This window comes from Eupeodes corollae, chromosome 3, assembly GCF_945859685.1.
Source record: "Eupeodes corollae chromosome 3, idEupCoro1.1, whole genome shotgun sequence".
Classification (NCBI taxonomy): Eukaryota; Metazoa; Arthropoda; class Insecta; order Diptera; family Syrphidae; genus Eupeodes; species Eupeodes corollae.
In genome coordinates this window covers 76,748,952-76,762,492 of record NC_079149.1, presented here as the reverse complement: position 1 = coordinate 76,762,492, position 13,541 = coordinate 76,748,952, and the positions used below count along the sequence as shown (strand labels likewise).

Below are 13,541 nucleotides of genomic sequence, written 5' to 3'. Positions count from 1 at the left end.
CAACGAAAACTCAAAGATTGGGCTTTTGTTGGTCAAATGAAATGACTTTAGGATGTTTTGATTGCAAGATTGACGAGTTCTACAAGAAATAGTTATTGCTTTCGTAATACAATTTCAGTACATTAACAAACCTTTAATCTTTGTTTTTGGACAACTTGAAAATATCTTTTCATATTGAAAACACAAAATCAGATCCAAAATAACACTAGAGCACTACTTCACACAAATAAGATTAACAAACAAAAGAAATAAAATGCACGACTGGTTCGCATGAACTTGCTCATGAATCCAAAAACGTCTGTTTAAAACTATTTTTTGTATTTTAAGAATTATAATTAAGCTGAAAAAACTTTTCTTTCATAAATGTAAATACCATTTGATTTCTCAAGAAAACCTTAATTTTTTTTTATTTGAATTTGAAAATCGTTTTTGAATTTTAGTTTAAAAATATTTTTGATATATAGTTTTGAACTTATTATTAGACGTCTTGCATTTCAATTTCGTAAAAAATGATGACCCATTTTCCAGATATAAGATTTAGAAAAAACGTAATAACAGATCTATCTGAGGTACCCTTCTGGAGCAATACAAAAATATTTTTTTTTTATTTTTAAAGAAGCCAAACTAAGAACACAAATTTTAGCAAGAATTTAAAAAAAATCTATCGGTTTGTTTTTGAAACAATTGGAATTATGGATTTTTGACCGTGCAAATTTGTATTGAGACGACTGTTATTTTAAGTTTAAAAAAAAAACAGGAAAGGCATACAGACAAACCGACAAGATGGGGGGGACCCACTTTTTGCGACTTCCGTTAAATTATTACTCCATCTGATTCCTTACTTTTACAAAATGATCTTAATATCTTTATTGTTCGGTGCATGCATAGTTTCCTAGAGTTAAATGTAGGTAAATGTAAACAAATGACCTTTGCGCGCAAACAAATCCCATCTTATAGAGTTTACTACTTCCTTAATGACGGCGTCAACGTAGTCGATTCTATTAGAGATCATGGTATTATGTGCGACAAACACCTGAATTTCCATTCCCATTTTGACCAAATTATTAATAAAGCTAATAGATCTCTCGGTTTTATTAAGAGATGGTCAAAAGAATTGTCCAACCCCTTTGTAACTAAAGCGCTTTACATTTGCAAACTGATAACAAGAACTGCAAAAAAAATGTTAAGCTAGTGTTAAGTTAAGTTAAGTTAAGTTATGATAGCTTGTATTAAGCTGAATAAATAAATAGAATTCATTAGATAAAACGGATCCTCACCGCAAATGCAAAATACTCAAGCAATTTTCAATTCTCTAGAAAGTTTTAAGACTACATAAAAGAGTGAGATGATGGTGCTAAGTACATTTTTAATTTATTTGAAAAAAAGGAAGTATATCTACTTCAATTGAAGTAAAGTGATAACGCTGTTTGGAATTGGCTAAGGTGATAAGTGACTATCACTGTGTACTTTGAACAAGAATTTTTTATTGAAAAAATTAAGAAAAAAAGAGAACAATTGAATAAGTTAAACCGCAAAGTTTGAAGGTTAATTTAAGTATAAGTTTATTACAAAGGTTAAAATAGAATATCCAATTATAACATATATCTTTGCGTTAACTTTAATTTGACATTGAATTCTTTTAAATTTTCGATAAGTTTAATTTCACATACAAAGGTTGGCAATACTGTTTTTAAAGTTGAATTTACATTGCTTTTATTTAAATTTGATTAATTCTATTACTATTATTAATTTTATTATTTTCTTAAATATTTCATGTATAATCGCACATTCTTCGCCCTCCAAGTTCTTGATTCCGGAGCCTTGTTCTGCAATCATCTGAACATGTCCCTTCTAGTTTCGCGTAGTACCACTATCTAATTTGAAATATAAACAAAGTGGAACAAATTAATAATGGAACAAATAGAATGACATAAAGTACAACAACAACAACAACATTATTGCACATAAACAATTCAATAGTGCAAACAGTTTACACATGAATGGAAAAGTTCCGTTATCCTTTTGCGACTATACTATGGATATGGTGCGTAAATTGATAACTGGTAACTGATCATTCCATCAATTAGTTATAGTTTTCTCTCGTACTCGTGTTCGTGTTGTTTACTATCGTTCGTCGTCGCCGTGTGTTAAATTCTTTTGTTCATTTGTTTTGTTATTTTGTCTAATTTTAATAGTGTTTAATTGTTTTTTAGTATAATTTTGATAGTGTTTAATTGTTTTTGTTTATTTTAAAATATTAAAATAAAATTAATTTGTCGCGAGTGTTAATAGTATTTACATGATATACATGATATTATTTATTGCTGATTGCTGGTCGCAGACGAATTGGGTAAGTGATTTTTTTTTATTATTTATTTATTTATTTTAAATTAATATATTTTATTTATTATTGCGGGCCGTTGTTTTTTAATTAATTTAATAATTATTTCGGGCGATTAGGCGTGATTTTATTTTAATAATATGTGTATATTTAATATATTAAAATATGCATATGCCTCTTCGGGACTGTACCCCCTTTTTTGCTAAGGAAAGTACATACGCCGCGACCGAGTTGCATTATGTTTTAATGCTTCATACAACGGTACCTTAAGTTTCTATATGCAATGAGTTGTTCTAAGTAAATTATATAATCTGTGGTGTGAAATATTTGTGCGTGGTGAAATTCATGTAAATATCAATGACGTAATTAATTCATTTTGTGTTATTTTATTTATTTGGATTATATTAGATTTTGACATCGCGAGTTAAGTTTGAATTTATATTTTCAATGGTGGTATTCGTGTTATGTGAAAATTTGTATTTTGTGAAAATTTATTGTTTATATTTTAATTAGTGCATTGATGCAGCTAGTGTTTTTTTTTTGAAATATTAAATTAAGTATACTTTGTGATAGTACTTTAAATATTTATTTAAATTTTAATTAATTGTATGCAATGTACCTTAATATTAATAAATAAATGTTGAATAAATTTTATCTGTGTTTTAATTTCTAAATGTTGGACATAGCTGGTAGCTTTTTGCAGTGGCCATTTTAAATTATTTATTTGTTTGTTTACATTTTCTTTTAAGTTCGATTGTAAGAACAATTTGATTTTTGTTTGAATTTCGATGAAATAAAATTAAATTTTGAAATTAATTTGTTGTTTTATTTAATATTCTCATTTTATATTTATATATTTTGTTTCATGATTTCAATTGTATATCATATATGTTTGTAAAAATTTTAAGTTTTAATAAATGTTATTAAAAAATTAAACTGTGGTTTATTTAATTTTAACAATTATAGATTTTAGTTTATAAAAAACATTTTACACAACGCTGAAGCGATGGTTTTATTAATGAATTAATGATTTGATTAATTATTATTATATATGTATTATTTTAATTTATTACATTTGAATATTATTATTTTATTTTCGAAATTTAATTTCCGGTGAAATAATTTGTGAAGAAATTTGATTGTTATTTTGAACGGTGGTGAAGTGATTTTGTGATTGACTTTTAAACGATTGTTTGTTGTTCAAGTGTTTCATTCGATGGCAAGCGACAAACTTTTGCAATGGGCCGTTTTATCATTCCGGATTTGGTTTTCACTGTAACAACACGGATTAATCCATCTGATCCCGGATGAGTTTCGTGAACGCGAGCTAGGTTCCAATGAGTCGGTGGAAATCTTTCATCTTTGATCAAAACGATATCTCCAATTTTGATATTTTCTTGGACTTTCATCCACTTTGGACGCTGTTGAAGCCGGGATAAGTATTCGGAACTCCATTTACTCCAAAATGTCTCCATTAACGCTTGCATTCGCTTCCATCTATCCATATACGTGATGTTGATGTCAATTTCACCTTGTGGCACAGCATGAGGGGATTCGCCGATTAAAAAATGTGCTGGGGTTAACACATCTAAATCATCAATACTATCGGAAAGAGGACACAAAGGTCTCGAATTCAAGCACGCTTCTATTTGAGTTAGAAGTGTTGTGAGCTCTTCAAAAGTTAGTCTCTCTGTTCCAACGATCCGTTTTAAATGGTACTTGACCGACTTCACACCAGCTTCCCACAATCCACCGAAGTGAGGAGAAGCGGGAGGAATAAAATGCCATTCCGTACCTTGATTTGCAAGGTTTTCCGCGATTTCCTTAAAATCATGTTGTGCATCTTTTAACATTTTGTTTAGTTCAGTATTTGCTCCAACAAAGTTCGTACCACAATCACTATAAATTTGTTTGCAAATTCCCCGTCTGGCAGTAAATCTTCTAAATGCTGCCAAAAATGCTTGTGTCGTCAAGTCTGAAACGACTTCTAAATGTATAGCTTTTGTTGTCAGGCATATAAAGACAGCGAAATATCCTTTCAGGATTTTACTGCCGCGTGCTTTCCAGGCTTTGATTTCGATGGGTCCTGCGTAGTCAACGCCCGTGTGACAAAATGGTCTGGCCATACGAACTCTTGCAGCTGGTAAATTTCCCATCAATTGCTGCATCTCTGCAGCCTTTTGCCGATAACAAGTCGTGCAATGATGTAGTTGGTACTTCACACTTCTTCGAATTTGGCCAATCCAAAATCGTTGACGTATGTACGCTATCATTTGTTGGATTCCACCATGCAAGGTATTTTTGTGAGCGTCTTTTGCCACAAGTCTTGTGAAATGGTGACTATTATTCAACAAAATTGGATGCTGCGCCTCATAAGGTAGCAGTGAGTTTTGAAGTCGACCGCCGACTCTCATAATTCCGTTGGTATCAATGAATACATTTAGTGATTGTAATTGTTTGGGTATTTTATTATTTTCTTGCATATCTTTCAATTCTTTGGAGAACATCTCGCTCTGAGCTGTTTTGATAGCAAGAGTTCGAGCTGCTTCCAACTCCGACACCCTTAATGGTCCGGTGAGTTTCGAGGCAGTCACTAGCACATTGCTAATGTTTGACTTTTTTTTGACCAGACTCATGGCTCGGAGATTGGTTTTGTATCGAAGCCACCACGCTATTACTCGAATTACCTTGTGTAAGCTCGAGATCCTGTGAATAATTACGCTGGTGAGTTCTTCAGCAACTTGAATGGTATGGATCTTTACTGGACGACGTTCTTCTTCTGTTTCAACACTTTCAACTTGACCGGGTACATCAAATTCCCACATCGATCTTAAAAATATTGGACCGTTCCACCAGACATCTAAGGATTCCATAATTGATGGATATACGCCACGGGATGCCAGATCAGCTGGATTGTGCTGTGTTGGTACATGAGACCAACAATCGCTGCCTATTAATCGTTGTATTTCGGATACTCGATTTGAAACGAATGTTGTCCAATTTGATGGAGTTGTTCGAATCCAAGCAAGAGCAATTGTAGAATCAGTCCAGGCAAAGATGCGAACATTAGGAATGGCTAAGACATCTCTAGTATATTGCAAAAGTTGTGCCAAAATGACTGCACCGCAAAGTTCAAGGCGAGGTAACGTGATCGTCCGCTTGCTCGGAGCAATCTTCGTCTTTGCTAGAAGTATGTTATTGTGGATAGCTCCTTTGCTATCTAATACTCGAACATAAACCACTGCTCCATATGCTTTGGTTGAAGCATCGCAGAAGCCATGCAACTCGATTGCTTTATTTGATGGGCTCATTCGATTCCATCGCGGAATTCTCACATTTTCTATCATCGGGAGTTCTAGCTGAAAAGCTTCCCAACTCTTTTTGATGTGGGCTGGAACTTCCTCGTCCCAATCACATCCGTGATCCCAGAGCTTCTGCATAATAATCTTTGCAGTGATTATGCATGGTGAAATCCATCCAAGCGGATCGAAAAGCTTGGCGACGGTCGATAAAATAGTTCTTTTCGTTGTCGTTTCATTTGGTTCCTGTGCATTTTTATATGAAAAGAAATCGCAGCTAGGAAACCATTTTATGCCAAGAGTTTTCACGTGATTGGACAGATCAAAAGGAAGCTCGAAATCGTATTCGCGATCTTGAATTAATATATCTTCAATCAAGTCTCTATGATTGGCTGTCCACTTGCGTAGATTAAACCCGGCTGACGATAAAAGTTCTTTTGCTTCATCTCGTTTTCTTCTTGCTTCTTCCATAGAATCTGCACCGCTAATCAAATCATCAACATACATATCTTCTCGTACGACCTTCGCCCCCACAGGATACTTATCCTGTTCATCTTGGGCTAAACGTTGTAGGGTTTTTATGGCTAAATAAGGAGCACTTGCTGTACCAAACGTTACAGTCTTGAGCTTGTAAAGCTTCAAAGGTTCTGTTCGGTTTTCTCTCCACATGATGATTTGATAAAAGCAATCTGGATGACTCACCAAAATTTGTCGGTACATCTTTTCTATGTCGGCAGTAAAAGTATATCGGTGTGTTCGCCATCGTATGACGAGATCTATAATAGATGTTTGTAGCTTTGGACCGACCAGAAGATAATCATTAAGAGATTTTCCATTCGAATCTTTCGAAGCAGCATCAAAAACAACTCGAGTCTTCGTAGTTGTGCTTGATTCCTTAATCACAGCATGATGTGGTAAGATAAAGTGGTTTGGTGTGTTGAGTACCTCATCATCGTTACTGATCTGCTCCATGTGATGGAGCGTCTCATATTCTTTTATACATTTTATGTAGTCAGCTCGAAGAGTTGGGTTAGCTTCAAGCTTCTTTTCAAGATGAAGAAAACGTTGATAAGCCATCTGTCGACTGGATCCCATCTTTGGCAACGTGTCATCTTTGAATGGCATTTTTACTTGATATCGACCATTAGCTAAACGTCGAGTATATTTTTCGAAATGTGCCTCGCAAGCTACGTTTTCTTCGGTCTCATGAACTTGAAACGGTAACTCTTCCATTTCCCAAAACTTCTGTAGTTGAAGGTTCAAATCAGTTGTTTGAAAGAAACTGCGGATTTGTTGACGAGGATGTGTTGAAACTCTTCCTAGTACAATCCAGCCCAATTCCGTTTTTTGTGCCATCGGTCCGGTGCCATCTTCCGGGCGTTTAATTTCCGGTAGAAATATTTGGGCACAAACGTCACTGCCTAAAAGTAAATCGATTGGTGCTGGTACGTGGAGATGTGGATCTGCCAACGGAAGTCCAATAAGGTGTTTCCATGTATCAGGCACCATTCTTTGGGTTGGTAGAAGGCCAGTGAGCGACTTAAATGTGAATGCCTGTAAGGCAGTTTGAAACGGTGAGTGGCAAGATATTATCTGTACCTGTACAGCGTTCTGCGATGTGCCACTACTGACCAACCCCAGCCCTGATACCTCGACACATGTCTTCAATTTTTTCAACTTAAGCAACTGAGCAGCTTCTTCAGTAATAAATGAAGATTCAGAACCTGTATCAATCATGGCTCTTAAAAAATGTAACCGGCCGTCTGAAGAACGGGCCTTAACTATAGCGGTTGCTAATAGCACTTGGTGAGAGAAATCTCGATCACCATATGAAGTGTGATAGTTTAAGGTGGTGGAATTTTGAGCATCATTGTTGGGTTGGAATTCGAAGGCATTTGCATTCATTGTTGTTTGAACTACATTTGAGGTAGTTGCTCTCGGCTGTGTTGGAAATCTCGAAGAAGATTGTGCGGGATTTCTTTGGATATTGTTATTCTGCACTTGTTGGTTTACGTGCAACAAAGAATGATGTCTCTGCTGACAAAAGAAGCAGCATAGTGGACTTGGACATTCATTTAAGAAATGCCTGTAAGAAAGGCAATTTTCACATACCTTCAACCGTCGAACAACATCTGTACGACCCATGGTGTCCATATTTAAAAATTGTTGACATCTTTTCAAGGAATGCTTTTCTTTATTACATAATTTACATATTAAATTTTCAGTCACAGTTGGTTTAGCAGGCTTAAATTTTTGCTTAGCAAGTAAAACCTTGGATTTCAGTGGAAAACGTAGTTTCGCATTAGCTGCTGGATCAAATTTGGTGTAATTTGAAGTACTCTGATCCTTTTGATCGAAAACCTCAAGAGTTCGAAAACGTTTTTCCAAAAATGAGGTAAATTCATTGAATTTTGGTAGTTCTTTTTTATCACCTAAACTTTCTTCCCACAGCTTTTGAGTAGCCGACGGCAATTTCTGGTTAATGAACCAGATGAGAACAATGTCCCACTTTTCAACCGGAACATCCATATTTTGCAACGCAATAAAACATTCTTTTGTAGTGTACAATAGATTTCTTAAACCTGTGGCAGTTTCACGAGGAAGTGGAGACTGTCCAAAAAGTTGTTGCATTTGGATATGCACCAGAATGCGTTTATGGTCATATCTTTCCTTCAAAAGTGTCCATGCCTTCTCATAATTGGCAGCTTCAACAGATAAATTATGAAGGAATCGTTTTGCGTCATCAGTTAAACAAGACTGTAGAAAATGGAGCCTATCTAAATCTGTCAAACTTTTGTTGTTGTGGACCAGCGCCTGAAATCTGTCATAAAATGGCCGCCAGGTGGTATATGAACCATCAAACTTAGGAAGATCGATGCGAGGCAACCTAACTTCTGAATGGGCGGATCGCTGTCCTTCAGAAACAGAAGCAATATAAGCTTTGTCGTCCAACTTGACTGCAGGTGGAGGCGTCGAAAACTTTTCTAATGATTCCATTAAAATGGCTTTATAGTCAAGGTAAATATCACTAATTTTGTCATATATAACCGCACAATCACATTTTTGATAGTCAAATTGACTACTCCCGAGCTTTAACTTAATTCGATTGCACAATTTAAAAAATGTATTGTCACAACTCTAAGTTGCTATGGTGAAATTTTAAATTAAATCCTATAAAATCTAATATATAAAATTCTTCTGTCACAGTGTTACTTGCCATACTCCTCCGAAACGGCTTAACCAACTTAAATAAAATGTTTGCATATACATTCGGTAGGTCTGAGAATAGGTTTTAATTCATTTTTTATATTCCTATAGCTGACCCTACAAACGTTGTTTTTCGTTTATTTTGCTGCACCGAAATGATCGGAGATTACATCTTTACTATTGCCTGTTCAAAATGCAATACATCGTCATGACAATACAGCACGTGTATTCAGACAAAAATTGAAGTATTTGATACATTTTATTAGAGAATTACATGTATTCGGTCCCATAAATTGCTGGAAGTATAGCGTTGAATGGGAAGCGGGATTACCTCATGATCACATTTTTGTTTGGTAAGTCGATAAAATGATGAGATCGTTGACATGTGCGTTCAAGAGGACATAAGCGTCCACAGGTTTTTCTCAAAACCCACCTCTGTCTATCAACTCATACTTTCATCTCCCCGTGGTGAACATCGGGTGCCTAGTACCTCAATTGGAGAGTGGAAAAATGTTGGGGCAACAAATGAGAAAGGGGGGAGAGGTGTCTCCACTAAGGCACTTCAGCGGAAGAATTTTCGAGATGGAATCAACGGTTGCGTCTAAAGTTCCAGTAAGGTTCAACTATTTAGTGAACATCTTATAGGGCTTCTACGACATATTCGGAGCCCGGGCCTATAAGGAGCGGTTTATCTGTCCCTCCATTTAAGGGATTGTTCCGTCGGGGTGACTTCTTGACCACGTAAAAAATACCTTAATTGCGAAGCACCAACAAGCCCCAGATACGGATGGATTTACTGTTGACAACCCAAGCAACGAAATAAGGACAACAAACTTCGGTTGTGTTCGTGGAATGTTAGGTCCTTTAACAGACTACGTGCAGTCGAACAAATAGCGGAAGCCCTAAACTGCTGCAAGGCAGATATTACCGCCATCCAAGAAGTGCGATGGGATAGACCGTGCAAACGCAAACTACATACTAAGGCGATTGCTACCGAGATCAAAGACAGCCTCTATTTGGGTATGGATTTGTTGTTGGAACTAGACTTGGGCAAAAAGTCTTGAGTTTCAACAGTGTGAGCGATCGCATCACGACAATCCGCATCAAGGCTAAATTTACCAACATTTTGGAAACTATTAAAAGTCTTAGGCAAGTCTTGGAGAGTCGAGTCTTGTATCATTTAAAAACTCATGAACACCGAGTAATGATCTGAGTTGGCATTAAGAGATCTAAGATTGGAAGGCATAAGAAAAAATCGATATGGGAGCCCGATGCAGGACAAGTAGGGCCTGCCGCCGGAATTAAGTCTAGATCAAGAAAATGGTTGTCCTGGAACCAATTGGCCAGATGGGAGCCATCTGGTTTGTAGTCGAGTCTTCCCGACAATATTATTAAGCGCGGAGGGAAGGGACGTAAATGAAAACAAGTGCCACAGTGCTCTGGAAGTGTTTGAGGAGTTTAGAGGAATTATTGCTGTGGTATATTTGAAATCAACCGATTGGTGTAAAATTTTTGGGAGAAACGAATGGAACTCTTGAGTAGAATTCTTGTTACTCGACCATCATTATTTCTTATTAAATTGTATATGTCATTAAAAGGACACTTTACCGTAGCTTTTTGAAGACAAGTTTCTTGAATTAAAAGCGATGTAAAAAAATTAATTTTCGCGGGTACTGCCTCTTGCGAGGAATTGACAATTCCTTCAAGAGTAATTCTTGTCATGAAAAAGTGCTTTCTCAAATTAGCCGTTCGGATTCGGCCTAAAATTGTAGGTCCCTTCCATTCCTGACAACAATACTCGCACACAGGAATGGTTGAGAGTTTCAGAGCTGTAAAAGAATGCAATCATTTATTATTTCATCGCGAAAAGTCCCATTCATTTAACTGAATTTTGGGAATGCATTAACATTGCTTAATGCAATACTTTATCTTCGAAAACAAATTCCCAGTTAATTTTGAAGTCTTTTGTAAAAAAATCATTAAGAGCAGTTAAAAGACTTAAAGTCAAAAGAATGCATTACTTTTTACTGCTCGCATTCTTGTAAGTCTTTTAAAAGTCTTTTACATTCTTTGCATTCATTAAGTCTTTTGATTGCATTCAATGTAGTGCAGTCATTTGAATGCTTTGAAGTCTTTTTACTGCTTGAAGTCTTTCTACTGCTTGAAGTCTAAAGACTACTTTTTATGAATGTATTGTGCAGAAGGTGTGATCATAGGCTAAAACATATAAGGTGGCTTCTAAAAAAAGACGTTTGTGTAGGTGTTCTTAGTTCGGGCAGGAGAAACACTTTTTCAACAAAAAAAAACTAAATCAAATATAAACTAAATTATTATTAAAAACAACGTGCAACATTAGCCTTCCTTTGTTGTATATTTTTTTAAAATTTTGATAGACTTTGTATTTGTGAGGCTAACTACGAGTACAATATGAATTTAATAATCAAAAGAGCAAAGTAAATGCTAGTCGTAAGGAACCTGATGATAAACTATATAGATAGACTTAAAGCACTCAAAAGACTTCAAGCAATAAAAAGATTTCAAGCAGTAAAAAGACTCTAAAGCATTCAAATGACTGCATTACATTGAATGCAATCAAAAGACTTAATGAATGCAAAGAATGTAAAAGACTTTTAAAAGACTTACAAGAATGCGAGCAGTAAAAAGTAATGCATTCTTTTGACTTTAAGTTCTTTAACTGCTCTAAATGATTTTTTTACAAAAGACTTCAAAATTAACTGTGATTTTTTTTTCGAAGTTAAGTACTGACATGAAGTCAAATTATTCAAAATGTAAGTCTTTTTAATCATTTAACTGCAATACAAAAATGATTGCATTTTTTACAGCTCAGAGAGTTGTAAGTCACCCAATTTATTTATTTAGGAGAGGTCTCTTTTAACAAGAGGTTAATTTCTATTGTTTTTTCTCTAGATAAAGAATTTATATTGGGGGTAATGATTTTACAGACTATGATGCAATGGGGGAGAGGGAGGCGATAAAACACAGGTAATCACCTGGTTTTTGAGATTCATCCATTTTCTTGTAGTTTGACCAAAAGCCTATTATATTAGAAATGAGATTTGATATTGGTAAACCAAAACTCGAACTGACTCGTCAATGAAGTCTGAAACATCGTTGATGGAATGATCCGTGGGCATTGGGATCGACTGTTTTGGAGTTTGTTCAGCTCTTTTGAAACTTTTAACTGGATCTGCATAGAGGGTTACGTTGCTCGGGAGTGGGCTAATTTTATTGAAAACGTGTTTATTATTTTTTGTTTCAACTCGCAAAGCATCTTTCTTTTTTAATAGTGCAATTCGGTTCGGGGATCCTTTAAAGTTCGTGTGACCCCTCGACTTACAATTAACGCATGAAGGCGATTGATGTTTCCGTTTTTGGACCAAGTACAGTACGCTGATACATAGCCGTACCTTTGACAACGGTAGCATTGTTTCATGTCCGAATTTTTGACAGAATCCTATTTGATTCTGTGTCTAAGTAAGAAATTAGTTTTTTTGATTTTTAATAAATTATCTCTGTCCTCTAGAACGCCAGATGTCAAGTGGGATGTAGTTTTTCTTAGACAATTCAGTCTCAAATTTCTTCACAGTCAGTTTCAACGAAGGGTCCAGCTTATAAAATTCTTTCCGAATTTCTTCGGATGAAAAATCATTTGAAATGCCTTTCAAAATTGCATTATATACCGTTGTGAAGGAGAAAGCTTCAATACCATTTTTTTTTAATTGTTCTAAAAAGAAGCTAGTCAACTCAACACTCCTTACTATAATTTTAAGTTTACCGAAACCATTTGCAATAATTTTAACGTCATTTTGATTGTAATTAAACTTACCCATAAAATTCAATATTGCTTTGGATGAAACTCCCTTCGTGAAGATGGGTGAGCCCCATACTTCAGATCGTGCTGGAGTTAAGTTTGAGTCTGCTGTTGGGATATTACTGCTGCGGTGCCCGCAACAGTTGTGGTTGTCAACAACTTCCTTGCAACCCTTTTTGTGTCAACAGGGGGTGCATGTTGTCGTCTTTTTCTTCCCATTACCATCGAAAACTTTTTCTTGTCTTGATTCCTGAGAACTTCAGCACTGCTTAATTCTGTTCTGTTTTTATTAGGAACGTTTGAATCACGTCCAATAATTACACAGTTATTAATTGGCGCCTATTGTCTGGCGCAAATATATTGTTAGTCGCATCAATATCCATCTCGCTCTCACTTAGCTTTTCATATTCGTTTTTAGATTCTCATCCCTTTTCTAGGTATGTGGACTTTTAACGGCAGTATATGATAATATCATTAGATTCTGATCTTGACAGCACTGTCCAATCACGCATAAAATATCGTGTAGAATCTAATGCTTCCAAAACTCAATGCTGTCTCAAAAGCGTAACCCTTCCCCAATGCCACAACCTATCGGTGGTATTTGCATCGAAAAGACTGAAAATCTTTCAATTCTAGGTACTTACGTGCATCACAAACCACTTGTTGTGGAGTGACCACAGTGCTTAGGTTCTCTCAGACTATGCAAGCAGTTTTTTACTCCTTCTGATCTGGCTATAAATTACAAAGCTTTTATTCGTCCAAAACTCGAGTATAATTCTCATATTTTGGCTGGTGCCCCAATAACGTTTTCTGGATACAAATAAAAAAAAGACCTCTAAAACGTTATTTTTATACACAATGC

At 35.5% G+C, this 13,541-nt stretch overlaps 1 protein-coding gene across 1 annotated transcript; it reads right to left on the bottom strand.

Moving 5' to 3' along the window:
• Positions 1 to 3,522: 3,522 nt before the first annotated feature.
• On the bottom strand, positions 3,523 to 8,637 carry LOC129950622 (uncharacterized). Its single transcript, XM_056062551.1, has one exon. The coding sequence runs from the start codon at positions 8,635 to 8,637 to the stop codon at positions 3,523 to 3,525; it is 5,115 nt and encodes a 1,704-aa protein (XP_055918526.1).
• Between the last annotated feature and the right edge of the window lie 4,904 nt (positions 8,638 to 13,541).